General features: G+C 42.9%; 1 protein-coding gene across 2 annotated transcripts; it reads left to right on the forward strand.

The window, feature by feature from the left end:
- The first annotated feature begins 299 nt into the window (after positions 1-299).
- On the forward strand, positions 300-18,981 carry TACC3 (transforming acidic coiled-coil containing protein 3). Of its 2 annotated transcripts, none has more exons than XM_084845009.1 (16): positions 300-395; positions 1,776-1,938; positions 2,708-2,850; positions 4,117-4,842; positions 5,360-5,441; positions 7,260-7,371; positions 8,531-8,583; positions 10,115-10,245; positions 10,326-10,419; positions 10,788-10,958; positions 13,958-14,034; positions 15,701-15,744; positions 16,961-17,121; positions 17,683-17,789; positions 17,899-18,019; positions 18,681-18,981. In XM_084845009.1, the coding sequence occupies exons 2-16, from the start codon at positions 1,777-1,779 to the stop codon at positions 18,744-18,746; spliced, it is 2,250 nt and encodes a 749-aa protein (XP_084701135.1). In that variant the 5' UTR covers positions 300-395; position 1,776; the 3' UTR covers positions 18,747-18,981. The 2 variants fall into 2 exon arrangements, with proteins under 2 accessions (XP_084701135.1, XP_084701134.1); XM_084845008.1 differs by having other exon boundaries at positions 300-371.
- The last annotated feature ends 2,635 nt before the right edge of the window (positions 18,982-21,616 follow it).

The following is a 21,616-nucleotide window of genomic DNA, read 5'->3' on the forward strand; positions in this document are numbered from 1 at the left end:
AAATACGCAAGGCGGGGGCACTGGCCGGGGGCCCTCCCGAGCTCGGCGCCCCGGGACTCGAGGCCCCGCAGCCCTGAGGCTAATCCGGGCATGCTTCTGACTCAGCGCGTTCCTAGGAAAGAGCCGGAGAGCGACCGACCGATGGACGAGAGAGCGGCATCTCCCAGGGAGGCCATGGCGTGCGCATGTGCACGAGGCCAACCAGCTATTGGACCGTGTGATCTCTGATGTAATTCTGCACTTGGCGCTCTATTGGTGGGGATGAGCTAACGTTAAAATTTAAAACTGGGGTAGGCGTTGAGCCTGAGGTGGTGCGAGGGCGGTGTGATCGTGCTGGGGAGGTGGCTGGAACTCCGTTGGCGGCAAAGCAGGTAGGAGCAGTTGGGAAGCCAAGGGTTAGTTGGCCTGGGGGGGGGGTCCAAGCGCAGCGCAGCGCAGCGCAGCGCAGCGCAGCGCAGTTTCTTGTTCTGGAGGGCTCTGGGTGGTGGGAGGGGGTCGCCGCGCCCACCCAGCAGCCAAAGGCCGCTGCTGCCACGAAGGAAGAGGCTTGGCTTCCTCCTCTCGCCTCCCCGAGGACGGCGTCCCGCTCCCCGGCGACTTCGCTTGTCTGTCCTGGACCTGCTGCTGAGTTTCGGAGCGTCTCTAGAGGCAGCAGTGGCAGATTCCCCCTCCGTTTGCTCTGTGCCCTTTGTAGTCTGGTCTGGGCGCTCAGTAAAATGCGGTGGTAGAACCTCTGGCGACAAGTGCGGCATAACGCGAATTGGTTCGGCCCATTCTAGCGCTTCATTCTGCTGCTTGTGTCAGTCAAGCCCACATAATGCGGGACGAAGTGGAGCAACACTGTAGGCGAAGGATCGCCCTTTCAATGGTCTATGTGTAGCTACTGTGGGGAGCATGAGGGAAATGACGGGGAACGTGAGGGAAGCGAAGACACTGGCAGGCGCACGCCCTGAAAGACCCTTCCACACCTGGATGGACAGGCCTGTCCTTGGCTGTTGGGTTTTTCTTCGTGCTAAGTGTCTGTCTGCACCACAGCCACTTTCCAGTTTCTCCCTCTTTTGTCGTTGTATAGTCATGGGAGGAGGACACCACTGTGTCTCTTGAAACGTAATAAGACTATTTCATCTGCTACTGTTTATAAATACAAGACACTGAACTATGACTGGCTCTTGGCAGGGTGCAATTCCTATTTCTCCTGCTCTGAGCTGCCTGTCCTGGGGTGTGTGTAGAACTTTACTGGCACCTCTGTGTGAGTGAATGACTTATTTTCAAGGGGTTTAAAAAAGAATACATTAAACTGCATCTCAGTTCAGTAGTGGTAGTATCCATTCTGCTGCCTCATTCTGCTGTGTGTGTGGACCAAGTGTTCTTATTGCACTCTTGCTTCTTAATTATGTCCCTGTCCCCCTCAGCTAAAGAAGTTCCAAAAGGTGGTAACCTTCAGCTACTTCCTGACTAGTCTTGATGTGCTTGGGGCAGAGTTCTTTCAAACTGCAGCAGGAATAAAACCTCTTTAAAAAACAGCATGTGCAAAACCTTACTAGCTTTCAGCCTAACCATAGACACACTCACACAGTGTCAGCAATCCTTACAGCAAGGGTGGGGAATCTGTGGCCCTCCAGATGTAGCTACAGTCTAACTACAACTGGACCGTTGGCCATGCTGGATGGGAGGTGGAGTCCAGCAGCATCTGGTGGGCCACAGGATCCCCACTCCTGCCTGAAAGCAACATTTTTTGCCAGACAAGCTTGTTTACACCTTTGTTTTCATTTCAGAATGAGTCTGCAGTCTTTAAATGGAGAAAATATTACTGATGACATAGCTGCAGAAAGCTGTGCAATACTTTTCACATCTCCAGAGGCCACAGGCAGGCCTTCTATTCTTCGCCCATCACAGAAAGAAAATGTGCCACCGAAGGGAATAGTGAAGCCTATGAAGGTACGTTGATGTCTAGCATAGCTCTTTTCTGACACAGAGGCTTTTTATGTGAAACTGCTGGTCTGGTAGGTTTCTGTGCTGACAAATACTTAACAGTACTTCAACAGCTGCACTGATACTGTGAGCTGGCGCCTGAAGAATTGTAATGGTACAGTATCTATACACTGGCAATGGCCACCATTGTAGGTTTGGAATTGTACAAACCACAGAACTGGTGAGAAGGTCACGTAGCCTAAGCATGGGATATTTAGCAGGAATTTGATAATGGGATATGGTTAGCTGAATGTACTTGTCCTGTCATGCAACTAGCCACTCACTGTCCTCATCTCTCAGGTTTTTCCCTACTTTCACTAGTGAGCCCATTTGACAGTAATGTTCCTTTGCAGTGACAGGGACATGGGAGTAAGCCCTTTCTGTTGTGGCAGCTGGGATATGGAACTCCCTACCCCAGTGGGTTTGACTAACTTCCACTTTTACCAGTGTTCTGCCAAAGTCTTAATATGTTCCTTTTCCATTTATCTGCTGCTTAGTACTCTGTTTTAGTTCTGCCTCTTTTCAGTTTTGTGTTTGTATTGTTGCTTTTGTATCTTCAATGGATGTGCTTTTAAAATAGTATTTCATAGCTTTTATTTTTCTGAAAGCTGCCTTGAGTACTTCCTTTGTTAGCAGTAGAAAGATACGGCATAAATGTCCAAATGTTTTGGTGTGTAATGAATGTGTATGCATTTGTTTTGGCTCTGCTGATCTATAAGGAACTTCCTCTCCTAAGGTAACCTTTCAAACTCCTATGCGGGATCCTCAGACTCACAGAATCTTGAGTCCAGATGTAAGGAAGAAACCTGAAACTTCTCTTATACTAGATGACTGCACAGAGGTTCCAGAGGATTTTGTCTTCCCTACATCTACTCCTGCGTGAGTAAAACACCTCCTCTGCGGTCTGATCTGGTATTAATTGCATAAAAACACAAGAGATTGTAAAATGGCCATATGTTTCCTTGAAAGCATTGGGGCTCTTGCCCAGCTTTTCCTGGCCCATTAAGGTAGGGAGAGGCAGCTGTGACCTGTTGTCCCTGGAATGTGACAATCGGAGGTTTACTGCAGGTGTCTCACCAAGCCCTTCAAGGCTAAGTGCCATGATACAGTATGATACAGAATGAGTGCCATGATACAGTAGCTTCTCCCTGACTTAACGTCTGGAAGGGCCTTCTCCACTAGCCTGGAAATTCTGTAGTCATCCAGGCTGCTTGTTGTCACTTTAAAGAGACCAACTGTATTAATATCACAGTCACATCTCTCTGTGCTTGAAAGTGCGAAATTGCCCTTTCTTGCCTGCTTGTGGCTGACACCGCTCTCCTAGAGGCAGTTGCTCTGGGTAACTTGAGAGGCATCTGGAAGTATCTGTGTTCTTGGCTTTATAAACATACACCATGCTCTGGCCTGTGACATGAAGGCAGTCTCCCCTGGTGCCTATGTTAGAGTCTTTTCAGTGCACAATTGCGAAAATAAGGTTTCTAAGATCATTTTAAGATCTTCAGTTTGTTTAGCTCTACTGTATTAGTTAAATATTTTGCTGCTGTAATAATAACTGTAATAAGAAATTTATTATTAATAAATAAATTAAATTTATTTATTTAAATAAATAAAATATTTATTTAGTTTTGTATTACAGTTTTTATTCTGTTTGACTTTAGAGCTATTGTTGAATGTTTTTACAGCTTTTAATTTTGATGTTAATCACCCAGAGGACATTGTTAATTTGGCAGTGCAAACAATGTAAATAAAATGGGTCATGGGTAATTGTATAATCACTGTTATGTGCAGCCTGGTATCTTGTGTATTTACCTGAAAGGAAGTCCCATTGAGTTCAACATAGCTTACTCTCAGGTACATCTGCCTAAAACTAAAGTCTAAATGTACAGGGATAAAATACTATGCTCCTAAAGCAATCTTTCATGGATCTCTAATGGGCCAGGACTTACTAACTCTATGATAGCACAGCATCTGAAGTGGGCAGTGAATGTCTTGGTGAATGAACAGTGGACTCAGTTAAGTAAAAGTCTCTTGTTCTTGGCCCTCACTGAGAGTAGTTGGTCTGAGTGCTGGAAGTGGCTCTCTTTATTTCAATTATCCTTCAAAAGGCTGAATTAACTAATTAATAATCAGTTTCCCTTTCAACAGGAGTCAGCAAACAGTTACAGCAGATACTGATACAGCAAAAGAGGGGATAGAGACAGAAGGAAAGATCAGTCCTAATCTTCCAGATGACGTCGTACCAGCAAAAAGCAAAGGAGACCATGCTCCTGATACTGATTCATTCAAGAGTTCTGATAGCCTTCTTAATTCTCCTTTGGGAGTTCTCACTGGAGCTGAAAAAAGGGATAGAGATTCTCCACCACTTGATACAATTTGCCTGACTCAAACTGCTACTGAAAACAATCCATCTGAAGAAACAGGCTACAAAACAACTTGTTCTTTCTCCTTGGTCTCGGTACTTGATGGTGATGCCCCAAAAGAAAGTCCAAGCTCTGATGAGACTACAAAATCTGTTCTTAACCGAGTTGGCAAAATTGAGCCTTTGTCCATTTCAAGAGTGCAAAGTTCTTCCCTGCAGCATGTGCAAGGATCCTGTAGCTTTGAGAATCTCAACTGTGGTGAGATAAAAGAGAAGATGAAAGAGAAAACCAACACGGGAAGGGAAGAAAGTTCTATCCCCAAAGCATCTTATAACTTTGATTGCAACAATCCTAACTTCAACCCATTTGAAAGTAGTTCCAAAATACAGAATTCTCCTGAACGACCTGTGCCCAGCATTGACAGAGATAATAGCCAAGCTAATCCTCCTCAAATGCAACAGCATAATCCATCAGATGAATCTGAGTCTATAGAAATAACACCTGAAAAACAGTAGGTATTTGATCACTAAACCTGGAGCAGTCTTGGGCTTGAGAAATGAAGTAGTACAAATTCATGAAAAGTGTCCTCTTACAAGTTCCTGCGCTTAATCAGAATTTGTGGGATGGTGAACAGGAGACTGGGTAGAGGAATAAAACAGCATATATTAGAAATTTTTATGCTTCTGAGAAGTCTGTTATTTAAACCTTCTTAACGTTCAGTTCTCATGTGTAAGAACCATGATAGACTATTCACTACTTAATACATGAATTTTACCTAGTCCTTTAAGGAAAGGGAACATTAATCAATGTCTTAGTGGCTAATATTTCTATAGTGCTTCAATTAAACTGAGAATTCAGAAAGACAGGTTCTTGCCCAAAGGCTTACTGTCTAAATATCTGCACAAGGAGGAGGGATATGGAGGGAAGAGGGAATTATGAATGTGAGAATATAACTGATTTATAAAGCACATTAAGCCAAACATAATTAGCTGTCAAGTGTTATAACATCAGCCTTCTAATTCCTCCAGGAAAGAGATTGATGAGCAGAGTGTAACTGAAGATCATATGGCTAAAGCAGAAACTCAAGCTGAACCTCCAAGTGAATTGATGGTACTGTGTGGTCCCTATGTACATTGCTATCCCTATATTCAGAGCTGTGTGTGCTCTACCAAAAAAAGTGCACTAGTATAACTTGCTTTGGGGTCAAAGTTGAATTCTGTGGTTAGCATGAATTATGCAAGCTTTGCATATACTTGTTTACATCACTCCTTTTGTTCATGGTAAGAGGCAAAGAGCTATTCAGGGCAGGAAAACCCATCCCATCCTTGGGCCCTGGAAGTCCATGTCAGACCTGCTTCTGAGTGGTCAACAGGTGTTGCTGCTCAAGTATTTCTAGGTCTATGCAGCTCTAAGGGCTGGACTTACTACTTCTTGATGGAAAGCTGAGATTTTAAGGGTTCTTCACATAATACAACATTCTGTATTTCTGGAACAAGCCGTTCCTCTATTAACAACACATCTCATTCAGATGCTATAAGCAAAGTTATTTTAAAGTGGTCTTCTAGACTTTAAAATGTTGGACTTTATCCATCCTGTCTTGGCTTCATGAGAAACTGAGCTTTGGCTATGTAAGTGGCAATCTTAGTGAGCAAGGAATTACTAGAAAGGCTCTCCTAGGGAAATATTTCTCTTGCAGAACTAGAGTAATAGGATAATACTGCTGTCACTTAAGTCTGCAGGTTGTCTGTCTTGTTCTTTAATGTTGTGGTGTAACTGGGCCTGCTAGGGATGGCAGAGAATTTCTGGGAATTTCTCCACGAATCTCGGTGAGGCCGAATGCCAACGCATTCGGGCCCCCGAAATTGGCGGTGAAATTCTCCACCTGCCCCCCCCGGATGGGACTTGCCTCCTGCAAATGTCCCTCTCGGCGGCGGGTCCCAGCGGCGGTTCGGCGGGGGCAGCGGCCGGTCTTCCGACCGGCTTCCGCCGCCGCCATTACAAAATAAAGTAAAAAAAAAAAAACCGTGATAGGCTACGTAACGATTAACGTAGCCTATCACAAGGTGTTTTTTTTTTTCACTTTTTGTTTCGCGGCCGGGGAGACGGGGCACCTCCCCCCCCGGCCTGAATTTTGGCGAGGTGGGGCGCCTCCCCCCCCCCGGCCTGAATTTTGGCGAGGTGGGGCGCCTCCCCCCCCGGCCTGAATTTTGGCGAGGTGGGGCGCCTCCCCCCCCGGCCTGAATTTTGGCGAGGTGGGGCGCCTCCCCCCCCCGGCCTGAATTTTGGCGAGGTGGGGCGCCTCCCCCCCCCGGCCTGAATTTTGGCGAGGTGGGGCGCCTCCCCCCCCCGGCCTGAATTTTGGCGAGGTGGGGCGCCTCCCCCCCCCGGCCTGAATTTTGGCGAGGTGGGGCGCCTCCCCCCCCCGGCCTGAATTTTGGCGAGGTGGGGCGCCTCCCCCCCGGCCTGAATTTTGGCGAGGTGGGGCGCCTCCCCCCCCCGGCCTGAATTTTGGCGAGGTGGGGCGCCTCCCCCCCCGGCCTGAATTTCGGCGAGGCGGGGCGCCTCCCCCCCGCCTGAATTCCGGGCGAGGCGGGGCGCCTCCCCCCCCGGCCTGAATTTCGGCCGGGCGAGGCGGGACGCCTCCCCCCCACACCTGAACTTCAGGGGGAGAAGTGAAGCGCCTCCCCCCCACCGCGAAGCCAAGCTGCGAAAAGGTAAGTGACTTGCGTACATCCCTACCTGTGCCACACTAGTACAAAACAACTAAGTAAGGTGAAGGAGAGCAAGTTATGCTGCAAGTGCAGTTGACACCTTGCTGTTCTGCCTTGTGGAACACTTTCATAAAAGTATTGTTTTGCATCTTAGGTAAACTAAAGTATTTTACCTTGGCCTGAGATATGTTGTGGTGATTTGTCTTTAAATTTGCAGTTGCTTGGAGATTTCGTACCCCTTGGGCCCCCATGTGGAAGGTCTGAAACAGCAGTGAATGAAAGCAGCCAGATAGACACAGAAAGCGAAGAGTTCAAATCACCCATGGAAGGTAGGAGTAGTTGGATTTAAGCACCTGTTAGGCCTTTATAATTAGTGTGCCGTTTTTCTTAAAGCTATAGCCATAACTAATGCTGTTTGCTGTACTTCAAATAGAAGGCATGGGGCAGTGATATAGAGTACAGGGAAACTGACATTATAGATACAGGTCAGTCACCAAGAGTGATATACTAAAAATGTCTTTACAGTGCTTCACTGGAAAGATGAAAGCTGCTTTGTAGCTAGCTGTGGAAGTATTCTTTTTTTTTTTTTTTTCCTATTCAGGATAAGATACTTCACAGTAAGCACTTGACAGTAAGCACTGTTGTGACCTGGGCCTGATATCCTATCCTGATTGGTAGAGAGGCTGCTGTCATCCTCAAAGGCAGCTCTTTGCAGGAAGACTAGGCTGTCTTACAAATCACAAATCTAGTTCAGGGGTGGGGAACCGCCAGCATGTGGGCCAAATATGGACCTACAAGCCTCTCAATCCCTTCCCAGGCCACATCGTCTTGTGCTGGGTTATTAATATTGCTCCCTCTGTTCTGCTTTGTCTCCCAGCTACAAAGCTGTTGGAGAGAATCCTGCACAAGTTGAGGAAAGACAGAGCCTGAATGCCAGTATATGTGTGTCTCCCCACCCCCGCCGCCCCAAATGCCTACTGAACAAAGATAAGAATTTCATCCATAACTGCCCACCTTTGGATCTGGCCACATCGAGTGCTGGAACACAATCCCTGATAGGTTTTAAGCAAGGTAATGTGTTAATGTGGACCTCAACTGGAAAATAGTTCCCACCCCTGATCTAGATGAATGTTGCCTAGAACTGCTTCTAGCTATCACTGAGGGTCCAGGCACCACGGCGGATCGAATAAATATACACCACTTGCCACTCCAAAAACAGTGTTTCAAAGTAGCTTTATATCTGAAGCTTTGGCGAAGTATCTTTCCCTGTGATACCAAGCCTGCCAATTAATTTGATTTAAACAAAAAAAGGTTAGAAATAAGGGTGCCTTTTGCTCCCTCACTACACATAGGCTGCAAAAATTGCAGAAAGGTGTTCTTTCTTGAGATGAGAAGGTACAAGGACATCTTGTTGCTTTTGATGGATACTCTACTGCTAGTTCACTACAGAAATCATTCATTTCAGTATTCATGTTTCTCTCCTTCTAGTTCTAGGAATGGACATAGAAGTAGACTACCTGGAGCAATTTGGAATGGCCTCAGTAAGTAACCAGTATGTGAACCAAATGTAGGATTTTACAGCATTAAGTTACTACCCCAGAGCAGGGAGTAAAATAATTTTCTTTGTTACATGAAATTGTCCTAATCACCTGTCTTTCCAATTACTTCATAGTACGCCACATGCTGCCAAAATCATGTATATATAACGACCTTAAGATGCCTTAATTAGGTTCGGTGTTATACATGTATGAACACATTATTTTTCTTGGCTTTTGGGATGATCATTAACAAAACTTAAAGATCTGTACCAAAGTAGCTGATCTTCATATAATCCCATGTTTTGGCTGACTTTTTTGCTTGTGCGTATAGCTTGATTAGATGTTCTGTATTTGCTGTTGAGCACTAAGCAATCCAATTTGACCAGCTTTTAGAGCTAAGTCTTCCACAACACAATTGTGAGGCTGTCTGCATAAATTGTGAATGAGTAAAGAACTGTCCACTCAGCAATGTGAGTTTTCTGGAAAACCTTTGAGTCACAAAACTTTCTGTGCTCTAAATAGAAAACATGTCGTATCGGAAAACTTTGGTGTTGCACTAGAGGTCTCTTGTGCTACCACAACGTAATTTACGTTTGCGATAGTGTCAAATAGGATATTGTTCCTTGTTTAACTTTTTTAGTTTTGTGTGTCATGTTAATGTTATGTGCTGCATAAGCATCTGAAAAGTTCTTCCAATAGCCAGAAGTACTTAAACTGAAACATTAGATTGTACAAAAAAATTGGAGCGCACTTGGTATACTTTAAATATAATCAAACAAATTCTAAACATTACTTGGAAACTATTATTAGAATACTTGTCATCATGAATTAAAATATTTTACACCTCAATAGTGAATCCTTACACTACACGATTTACAGTTTAAGAAAAAAGTGAAACTGATGGAAACTGTTAATGTATTAATTTTAGTATGTCTGAAATATGTGTTTCCTAGGGATAGTCACCTAAAATGTTAATTACAGCATTGGTTTTACATTTGACTAGTATTCATTCCAATTGTCGAACTCAACTTGTAATGTGTTCATTTGTTAAATTTTATGAAACAATACATTTCTAAAAGTGTAATGTTTTCTGCAGTAAATAAGAATATTAGAAAATGTTCCAGCTGACATTACATCACTTAGTCAAATGTGTAAATTTTCTTTCAGTTTGTAGTAAATGCTTCCAGCTGTGCATAGTGAGGAATCTTCAGAGCTTATCCTTCTGCAGCCACAAGCTACCCCCTCCTTATTGAGTTGAAAGACCACTGTTCAGCCCCTGCCATGAGATAATCCCATAAAGCACATCACTCCTCTTCTTCCACCCAGTCAGTGCACTGTCCTTACAAGAGTGCCTCATGAGACCATGTGCACTTTATAAGAGTGGTTCTAGGCCATGTAGCTCCAGCGGAGGCCAGCAAGTGAACAAAGCCACTATGTTAGGGGGTGGCAGTGTGAGTTGGTTGTTGTGTGTGTGTGTGTGTGTGTGTGTGTATATATATATATATATATTTATTTACAAACTTCTCTCTCATAGTTTAAGGAATCAGTTCTGAGAAAGCAATCTCTGTACTTGAAGTTTGACCCTCTGCTCAGTGAAAGCCCTAAGAAAAGTGGTTGTGGTGCTAATGAAGCAATACCTATTATTCCTTCACTACTTCAAAACGGGTAGGTGTCAGATTTTAGTGTTCCTCAATTTCAGATCCTATATAGAATTGCTTCAATGCTGTTTCTGATTTTTTAAACAGACAATTCACAGAAACGGTATCCTGTGATGTAAAAACATCTGAACCTGAAGAAAAGCCTTGGGGGCTAGACCTTCTTGGAACTTTCACAGATCCGGTAAGGGCCATCTAATAGATCTCCAGTAATCTTTTGTAGATTTGGGTTGTTCATAGCTTTTAAAAATGAGAATAGACACATTGGCCTGGCGTAGAAATAAGACATGTTTTCCTGCTATGTGAATGAGACATGGCGAGCGTTGGGCTCCTCCACTTTCATGTGCAGAGGAGATTGGAAGTCTCTAAGTTTTAAACTCAAATGTCCAAACCATTAGTTAAGCAAACCACCATCCCCAGCAAGTTTGAATATCATAGGAAACTGTGGTTAGTCCAAAATCACTGACTAGATACATCTTAAGCACAGTACCTGTTAGCACAAATGGGCTATAAAGTATTGCATGTGAGCATGTATTACATTTCTCACCACAGGCCAAAGCTTTTTTGGACATCCCAACCAGTAATGATACTTCATTGTTTCCTTGTGCTCTGTCTACTGAGGCTATTATAGAAGTGTTGAAATACAGCCAGAAAGACATGGATGCAGCTGTTGAAAAGGTTAAACATGAGAATGATGTTGTTGTCAAAAAGCTTGCTTCTGAGGTAAGAACATCGGAAGAAACGTATTATTTGATACTGTCTTGAATCTCTTGTTACATCTCCAGGCTGCTCACCCCATCAGAAAGGGAAATCTTAAATTTACTTACTAAAAAAAATTCTATTCAAGTGAGGGGCAGGGGGAATTACTGAACCCCAGCCTTTGGGTTCCTTACCTACTTCAGTTCCTGGTTGGCCAAGTGCGGGGAGTTGGGAACCTGAATGCTCTTGCCGTTGCCCAGAAGTGTCGGTACCCTGAATTGTGCACTTCTAGCAAATTCCTTGTTAATGAGACACCTAGAAGGGACTTTTAGGCACTCATGTGGCAAAATCAAGCCATTCTCCAAGTTGGTATGAGGGTTAACAATGGGTTAACACTCTCTAATGCCCAGGAAAGCAGGGTTCATGTGACAAATGTCTGAATGATATACCGCTCCCAGGCTCCTCCCTGCCCCAGTTCATCCCTGCTTTTCGCTCAGGATAGAGCTATTTCTCATCTATTCAAGGTTCTGCTTTTACTGTTACAATACCTGAACTCTTATCTTTCTTCCCCTTAACTTCAATCCTCAAAGCATTTTCTCTACAAAAAACAAACATTCCTTCTTTCTCTTACTTTACTATTTCACTTTTGTTTCCTCCTCATGGCTTCTCTAGCAAAACAAAGAAAAAGTAGGCAGCAAGCTTGTAAAAAAGACAAAGCTACGTCAGCCATGTCAAGAATCCTTCCAAAGCCAAGCAGCTCGACCTCGCTTCCCTCTTGGTTCGCCTCCCAGGCCTAATGATACCCTGCTTCAGCATCATTCCCTCGACCAGACTGCCTCCCCCGCCCCAGTGGCTCCTACTGAACCTCCAGCCCAAAATTGCTCTGAAGCAACACCACCCTGTCTGCCTTTCTCCCCACTTTAAGCCACACTTCAAGGGGAGCACTCCAGGAAACCACCAAGCTTACACTGACCACAGACACGAGCTTTGATAGATGGAGAGCTCACCACAACTCTCAGGTAGCACAAGAGAGATGGAAAGCATCAGTTAACTATAAATCAGTGCAATACATCTAGGCCTACAACACTTGTCACAACACATAAATTGCCATGGAGGGACTAAGTCACAATCTCTTCTCTGAGAAGCTCAAGCAACACTATTGTGGGCTGAGCAGAACCTGGCATCCATCTCAGCCCAACGGATAAACAGAACTGGACCACGCTGCAAACTTCCTCAGCAGGAAACAAATAGATCCAGGAGAGTGCAGCTTCAATCCCTCTGTCTTCCAACAATCCAGAGCCAACCTAGGTTACCCAGACACAGTCATAACAACTCTTGTAGACTCTTTCCATCCCATAGAGTCTACAACGTACATATATGAAATCACCTGAAAAGCTTTCTTTATTCATCCCTCTCACGGTCCATAGATTTCCATTATTCCTATTGGTTAACAAAGGCTCCCTTCAAACAACTAAAAAAGATTTCAATCAGAACCTGCATTAAAAAGTCTTTTTTTTTTCCCAGTGGCCATCCAAGCATTCACCACTCTCAGTAAGAGAAGGTCTCATGACCTTCCAAAAGCACACGGTCACTCTCAAATCGGATCCTACATTCATACCAAAAGTCAAAGCCTCATTCCACAAGTCTCAGGAACTAGTCCTTCCTTCCTTTTGCCCTAAGCCAATCATCTGCTGTAGAGGGACTAGGATAAACTGGAAGTATGCAGAGCATTTAAAACCTATATAAATACACAAAATAATTCAGAATAACAGGATCACTATTCATTTCTTTTCACCCCACTTCCATGGGGAAGAAAGTATCTAGACCCACCCTGGCTAGGTGATTAAAAGATGCATATTTTCAGCATACGAGGCTTCATGCCTCCCTAAACCTCCTAAAGTCAAACCACACTGAAACAGGTCAGCAGCCTCTTCAGCAGCAGCCCCAAGTTCCAATGCATCCTTAACTGAGATGTGCAAGTCAGAGACTTGGGCAACCCCAAATTCTTTTACCAGATACTATAAAATTTACACATAAGCCCCAAGGGACACCACCTTGGCAGGAGAGTCCTTCAGAAGGTAGTTGTATTGCAATAGACTCACTGCTTAATAGTTTTCCCAGCCTAATTGGACAATAGTTTTAGCATATCCCAATGCTGGATGGCTTCCTCACAGCAACTTGGAGAATGGAACATTGGCAATTACCAAGGAAGATTCCTTCAGAGTTGGTGTGTGGATCCAGACCACACCCTGTTTCATTAAGCATCTATGTTGCCTCTGTGCCCACAGGGCCAGGACTTCCACAGAGGGCACCACCATCTTCTGCTCCTATGCAGTTCCTGCCTCTAACAGTTTACTCACCTATGGATTTTCTTCCAATTCAGACTTGAGAGAATGACTTATTTTCTCTCTCTGAGCTGTAGCCACGGATGGAACTGGGGTAGGGAGTAGCTTTGGACCGGTATATCATTCAGAAATTTGTCACATAGTCTCTACTTCTCCTGGGCAATAGAGGGAGTTAACTCATTTTGGATACCTTCCACAAACCAACCCAGAAGAAACCTCCGCAGTAAGTACTAATGTTCCGTTCTTTCATTATCCTGCAACTTCAAAATATTTCCTCCTTGGTGCCTCCAAGGATTCTGTTCCAGTGGGATAGTAGTTTTCTGCATACTAGTATTTTTGTTTTGTCTCAAATTCTCAAAACAGGGGCCATATAGACTGAATGCTATATGCAAAATTATGCAAGAACCCCAGAAGCAGTTGGGGTGATATAGATCCTCTCTGTGGGATAGGTGTCCAAAGAACAGTGGTATCAAACATTCAACATCCGAGTCTTAAAAAGAAGGGAGCCAAGTAAGAATAATTGTAGGTGGGCTACGTGCGGGAGAGTAACCTTGCTTGTCAAATATTATAGTAGTCCTCAAGGCAGAATGAGTTTTCTGGCTGTGTTTCTTTGGTTCTGCCTTAGGTCTGAAGATATAACAATTATTGCTAAGCATTTTGGGAACCTTGTGGTTTCAGGTACAAGAAAAGCAAAGGGAAACTTTGGAATGGAAAAAGAAGCATGACAAAGTTTGTACTGAAAATAAAGAAATGGGGTAGGTTCAACTTGGTAACACCAGACTTGTTCTGTCACTGGTTTCTCAAAGAAGTAAATACTACCAATCATATAGATCTGTTTCTTTCAGGCTTCTGACCTAATTTTGCAAGTTAAACTGCCTGTTCCACTTCTGCGGGAAGCTTATACTGAGGAGAGATGTGGGGGAGTGTGACCTTGCTGATTCTCCTGGATCTCTCAGCAACTTCAGATAACACTGGCAATGGTGTTCTTGTAGACTTACTGGGCTGAGAGTTGGGGGCACTGTATTCCAGTTCCATTCCTATTGCAGTGGGAGACCACTGTTCTTCCCCATAAAATTTATGCTGTGGGGTTCCACAAAGTTCTATCGTATCTCCCCATGCTATTTAAAATGTTTAACATTTACTTGAAACTACAGTGGGGTAGTCTTTTGGTGATTTAGAGTAAGGTGTTCTCGGTATGCTGATGACACTCAGCTCTGTTTTTCTTCATGGTGCTCAGATGTGGTGATTGACTCTCTGAACAAGTGTGTGATTTGGGCTAGATATCAGCCAATACACTGAAGCTCAGTCTAAATACAATGAAGATGTTGTTGTTGTTGGGAAATAGAGAGAGCCAGGAAATGCAAATTTGGCCTGCTTTGGGTGGGTTGTAGTCTCCACTAAAGCACAACATCTGCACGATAGAAGATAGATTTATTTAAAGCATTTTAACCTCACTCTTCAGCGAAGAAGCCTCCCAGAATGGCTTACAAAGATCAGAAATAACACAGTTCCTGCCTGCCCAGGTGTTGTCTATAGCAAAAAGCACCTGTCTACATGAATAGATATACTGATTTTCTTTTTCTTCTGTTATGGCCAAAAATACCCCAACCCTTCCTAAGAAAAACATGTGCTGATCATAGTCATTGAAGTTAGATCACAGTAAAATGTTCCATTTGGTGTTGTCTCTGAAGACTTCCAGAAACTTCAGTTGATCCAGAATATAAACCTCAAGGTTGCTAACTGGGGTGTTAAGAAGAAAGCATATCTCACAAGTGCTTGAAGAACTTGATTACCAGTCTGTTTCTGGGTACAATTTGAAGTGTCTGGATCTTAAGATGGTCAGTGGAGACTTGGATCTAAGTGTCCTTGCCTTCTGAAGTGAGGTTTCCTCTGTAATGGTGCTTCAGCGGTGGCACCTGAAACCCATATCAGCTGATCTGGTGCCAAAGCCACCTGGCAGATGAAAACAGCTATATTTTCTTGAGCTTTTAAGGGATCCTTTTGGTTTTATTGCTGTTTTACTTTTCTATCCTGACTATGTTGTTGAATGTAGTTGAAGGCCACCCTGAAAATCTTTTATTGACAGGTGGTATGGAAATAATCTAATAAAACACTTTTTGGTGTAACTAACTGGGGTCATGTTACATTCATGATGAAGGCGCATCATGTCCCAAGAGAGCATCCCAAGGGGAAGAGAGGAGCTGGATTCTCCCATCGGTTTCCAAATGCAGGGCTTAATTTGTCCATCAGTAGGGAGAAGTGACCCTGTGCAAGATACATCTCCAAGTAATAGGAGTACTCAGACAAGTCAATGTTCCAGTGTCGGTAGTGGCAGAAACTGGGAGCCTTTCACTAGTATGAAATCCTATGAATTTCATATGGCTGTGCATATGAAAATAAGAAACTTCTTTTTTTCTTTAGAAAAATTGTTGCAGAGTTTGAAGGCACCATAACACAAGTGATGGGTAAGTACAGATTACACATACATAAAGGGGGTTTTGAGATCTCATTGTCTTGGGGAAGGGTAGGGGGTATCCTATATCACAAATACACCTGTTGAGTTTGGAATTTGCTTCCAAGACTTGAACACACAAAGGTACATTATATAAAGTCGGACCACTGGTCCATCTGGCTCAGTATTAACTGTGTTGACTAACAGCAGCTCTCCACAGTCTTTGGTAGACGCCTTTCCCAGCCGTACTACCTGAGGCCCTTCAATTGGAGATGTGAGTGATAGTACCTTGGACCCTCCGCATTCAAAGCATGTGTTCACCCACAGCTGCTTCTCAAAATTTGTGTCCAAGACTCATTAATATCCCCATTCCTGCCAGATATTGGCCAAATTAGCCCATTAAATCCCAGCTATCAAATTTTGATTTTAATTGTTTATCAGCATTACCTTTGCTAAACATTTTCTGTAGAACCAACCACTTGAACTCAAGCACGTGGGCCTTGTTTACTTTCTGGAAGAAGACTTTAAGTTAACCCTTCATACTTTAAATACATGAGGTTGGTTGTCCTCTTAAGACAGGGGTGGGCCAGGGTCAGTTTTTGCCCCCTGGACTCTCTTCTCCTCCCCGCCCCTGCAATTTCTGAGTTGATGCCAACTGAATTTCATTCCTATGTCTCCATACTCCAGAAAGTTATTGTGTTGCAGACAGGTTAGGCTACTGTGTTACAAAAACATACTGGATGCATACTAAATTTAACGCAGAGTGCTACAAGTGTTGAATTTAGCTTGTGAGGTAAACTTTTGTTGCTCTGTAGCTGCTATGAGTGGCATTTTGTTTCATTTAAAAAATTATTTTGGACCGTGGGGAGTGGTGGAGGCTACATTGGAGCGAGTGGTGGGGACCATGTCTGTCCCACCTCTGTCTTAAGACCTTGTGAACTAGTGTGGCTTGGCCACTGTCAGAAGATAGTTTCATGAATGACTTGAAGAGAGACTTGGGGGAGACTGAACTATGATCTAGGGTGTTGCATAGTATGGCTTAGCTTCCAGTGCGCCATAGAATGTGTACTCTACCTGTCACTTGGAGATCTGCAGTTGTGGGTACAGTCTTTCTGCCTCCTGTGGGATTTGTGTGGGGATTAGAGGCTTTTGCATATTTCTCCAGGCTTCTGTCTTCCAGAAGCTAGAGAACATGCAGTGTGTCAGTTTGCACCAATTTATTTCTGTAGAGGATTCCCAGAACCAAAAGGAGCTTGCAAAAAAGGAATTACAGAAAGTACTGGAGGAAAAACAACAAGCCATTTCTGATCTGAACTCCATGGAAAAATCTTTTTCTGAACTCTTCAAACGATTTGAAAAGCAGAAGGAGGCGATAGAAGGATTTCAAAGGGTATTTTCACCTTTACCATCCTCAATCACCTGAAATTATCTTGCTTCCTCAAGCAACACTGTCCACTCTCCTTTTTACATGATACCATCTCATTCCCTTCCCTCCCCCCCAGTCCCTTAAAGCAGGGATGGGCAACTTTTACAGCCCCAAGGGCTGCATTCTGCACTCACTGCCTCCCTCTCACAAACATATACTTCCCCCACACACACTCTTTCACTCACGGCTCTATAGACACCACTATTTTGCTTATACTGAATGAAATATTCTATAAATGATCCACAAGGACTATTTCTTTATCCACACAAGGACCTTTAAAAACTTTGTTCTAATTGTAAAGTAGTTCATAGTTGTGGGGATATTGGTGAAGGACGAAGAACTATGAAGACGTGTACTGGAAGCCTGCCAGTTATCCCAAGTGTCCCACCCCTCTACTATTGTGGTGGCTTTCAATTAAAATGTAGACCTTAAGATGATGGTGGGGATTTGTTCTAGCAACTTCTCATTTTAAAATGTTTTTTTCCCTGCTGTGGGGCAAAACTGAGATCTGCTTTCATTTTTTAGAATGAAGAGGCTCTGAAGAAATGTGTTGAGGACTACCTTGCAAGAATTAAGAAGGAAGAGCAGCGATACCAAGCACTGAAAGCACACGCAGAAGAAAAGCTACGCCAGTGCGTAAAGTGTTGTGGAGATCTGGCTGTCCTTAAAGTTACAGCACTTTAAAGTAGAATGTAATTGTTCTTTTAAAAGTTGATACACCTGGATGTCTTTTTGATTTAGGGCAAATGAAGAAATTGCCCAAGTAAGAAGCAAAGCCAAAACGGAAGTGGTGGCACTCCAAGCCAGTGCGCGCAAAGAGCAAATGAGAATCCAGTCGCTAGAAAGAAGCATTGAGCAGAAGGTCAGTCCCCTTCCTAGTTGCTTCTTCGATCAGGGTTAGTAGTGGTTCAAGGCCAAGCGTTCCAGTCCTCCAAGCAGGAGGCGGGATGGCTATCTTCTGAAGGTTTTATGTCAAAATTAAATCTAGAGTTGTGAGATTTGAAATATTTGATTTCAAATCACTTTGAAATCAATATTGCTTGATAATCTTCTAGACCCAAATTACATGAACTAATGATTGGCTCCTGCTGAGTTCTCTCTGTAACTAATCAAGTACATGGGGAGTAAGGTCCTGAGTGCACCCCTTTATTTCCATATAAGTGAATGGTTGATATTCACTCCTATGCAGAAAATCATTGGACATCATTGTGGCTGAAGCAAAAGCACCCCTCCAAGCTGACATTTGATGCTAAAGCCCATACTAAAAGGGTTCCCACAAGGAGGTCTGTGAAGGGCAGATTCATTCTACTCATGCATGTACACTCCTTCAGATGCTTGAAGTTCACAGGCCCTTCATCCTTCACTCCCCCTTTGCATTTTGTGGCTTCAAAAATAGACCTGCTGTGCATAGGCTGGAAAAACCCTGCAATGATTTGTAAACACATGGCCTAGAATATGGGTGCCTTTCTCAGTATATTCATTCTATAACCTCTGTGATACTTTCCCTCTTGTTTCCTCAACAGGCAAAGGAAAATGATGAACTCACAAAAATCTGTGATGACTTGATTTCTAAAATGGAAAAAATGTGAAATCTTTGCGTTGTCCCATTTTCTTGTGGTAGTTCTCACTTCACATCTTGAGATAGGTAATTATGAAAGGTAATTAGTAAACTTAACTTGCACTAGTTTAACTAATACTGTTTTTATATGAAAACAGTCTTGTATATTCTCACCCTCTGTTTCCAAAAAGCAACTGAAGACCTGGCAAAGATATGTACATGATTATTTCTGTAAATAAAACCTTTGTGCACTTTTGTTCCTTCTCTAATTCTTTTACTTAGTGCCACAGGGTGTGTTCTGTTCAGAAATACCTATTGCATCTCTAAAAGCTTCATCTGGATAATTTTCAATATAATAACTGACCTGTATTGTGTGTACCTATACCAGAGATAAAATGAAATCTGTGTAATCTATTATTTAGATGCCTATAGTGTAGGGATGTCAGAGAATTTCGCCACGAATCTTGGGAAGGCCGAATGCCAGCGCATTCGGGCCCCCGAAATTGGTGGCGAAACGGTCTCTCCCCCCCCCCCCCCCCCGGGATGGGACTTACCTTGGGCGAATCCTCCTGGCGGTGGTGGCCGGTCTTCCAACCGGCTGCCGCCGCCGCCATTTCCAGTAAAAAAAACAACAACAACAAAATGTGATAGGCTACGTAAACATTTACGTAGCCTATCACGGCTGAGGATATTTCCTTGTATTTTGGAGCGAAGCACATAACTCTGGATTCGGTCCTGAACAAAGACGATGGCACAAAAAACTCCTAGACTAGCAAAGAAAGCCAAGATAGCTGATCAAATCAGGGGCATGAGGGGTGAATGGCAAAAGCCATCAAACCCGAAGAAGTAAAAATAGATGGGATAGCAAACAACAATGTAGACAAAATTGGGAATAGAGCAAATGAAGCTATGGAATTGGGAGTAGGCGCCCGAAGAAGGAAATAAAATTTGCAGAAAGGCAATGAGGCAATGTACCAATGGCTGGAAAACTATAGCTGCAGGCCCAATTTATGATTCAGAGGAATAGCGGTCAGTAGAAGCCAATGATACAGTAGGATTCCTCTTGACATGGCTTTCAGATACTTTTTAATACTAGAATTAAAACTGACCCACTCAGACCTAGAAAGGACCCTTAGAGTGGCAGGAACATACACACTAAACAGCCCAGCCAAGAAATATTTTGGTGTGCTAGAAGTGAAGATGCCATTTATTCAGTGCCTGCAAGGGACACACATTTCTATATGGACAATGAGAAATTACAGTATTCCAGAGCATCAGCCCAGGCACACTACAGAGGTGCAACACTTTCAAATATTGCATGGAACAACTGTGTAAGGCAGGAATTAGCTACAGCTGAGGATATCCATTCAAGATTACAGTCAGGCTTGAGGACATCACAACAATTACCACACACTGGGAAGCAAAAGAGTTTCTTCTACACATGAGTACCAATCCCAGAAGGGAGATATCGCCAGGCCAGGAAGAGGAGGACAATGAAACAGCAGAGGCTTCGCTCTGCAAAAAAAAATCGCTTCAAGAATAAGGCAACAAATAAAAGATAAAACTTACAAGCCTGAAAACAAAGAAAAAGGCACTCTAAATGTGATGTCAGTGTAATGATACATGTTTTATTAACTATCATTGTCATTACATCATAGTATATAGCAAGGTGGATTGCCACATATTGCTGATTGGACTGCAGCCATTTTGCCTCATGGAGAAAGCCTTTTCCACAGAGCTGAGATCTGATCCTGACCATGATTTCATGAACTGTGGTATCATGCACAACTGGTTTGTTAGTTGTCGGGGGTTATGTTTTGGGGCAGTTTATATAGATACAATCAACACTGCATTACTCAAGCTAGAAATATATATCTATGCCATCCAAAAGGGTCTAAGGATTATAAAATTGTAAAAGATCCAAAATGGTGGTGATAAAAACTATATCCTTCACTGTGAAAGGACTAGGTTCAATAACAAAGCACAAACAGTTTAAAAAGGTACTACTAAAGGAAACTAAACCTAATGTCATCCTCCAGGAGACCCACCATAAAAAGGTTGCAGGTAAGTTGTTATATTTTCCAGATAAAGGAGAATCCTTTGCAGCTAAGGGCACCTCCAATTCAAGAGGGATTGCAATAATTTCATAAGGCAATACAGGACCAGGACAACATGGGGAATGTTTGCTGGTCCCAGGCACTCCATCCTCCCCATCTGGCTTTGGGCCTGAAAGACCAAGGAAAACTGGGTGCATGGAGAGTAAGTTTTGAGCAAGCACAGCTTGTCACATTGCACAACATGGGGCATCATGGGGCATGTTAGTTAAGGCATTATCCTTAGCTTCCAATTTCCTTTTTCAGAATATAATTTTATTTATTTTATCTTTAAGTGAAATAATACCAAAATTACCAACAACCTAATCAATACTTCAATTTCCCAACAGTACAATATTCTGATGAGGACACCACAATAACAAAGATAGAAGAAAAAAGAAGGAGGGGGAAAGGGAGGAGGAAAGGAAGTGAAGAAAAAAGAAAATTCCCTCCCTCTCCCTCCCCCTTAAAAAATTGAGTTTAAACTCCAACAACCCCCCGCCTCTGATGCCATTGTATTTTAAAAACTATATAACCTTAACAATCTTACAGTTTAATAAACAACCTTACATTTCTATATCATATCAATCTTATATCAAAGAAACAGGTCTACAATTCATTCCCAAAAGCCTATATTATTAGTAATTTATATATATATATATATATATATATATATATATATATATATATATAGTATTATATAATAATAACAATATAAACCTTCAACCATCAGTAATATATTTTATACTAGATATATTATCTATTTTAAAATAAAAAATATAAAGAAAAGCAAGAATAAAAGATGAAA

Source organism: Heloderma suspectum, chromosome 3 (assembly GCF_057233095.1).
Source record: "Heloderma suspectum isolate Gila_16-S chromosome 3, 16-S_ref, whole genome shotgun sequence".
NCBI classification, from domain to species: Eukaryota; Metazoa; Chordata; class Lepidosauria; order Squamata; family Helodermatidae; genus Heloderma; species Heloderma suspectum.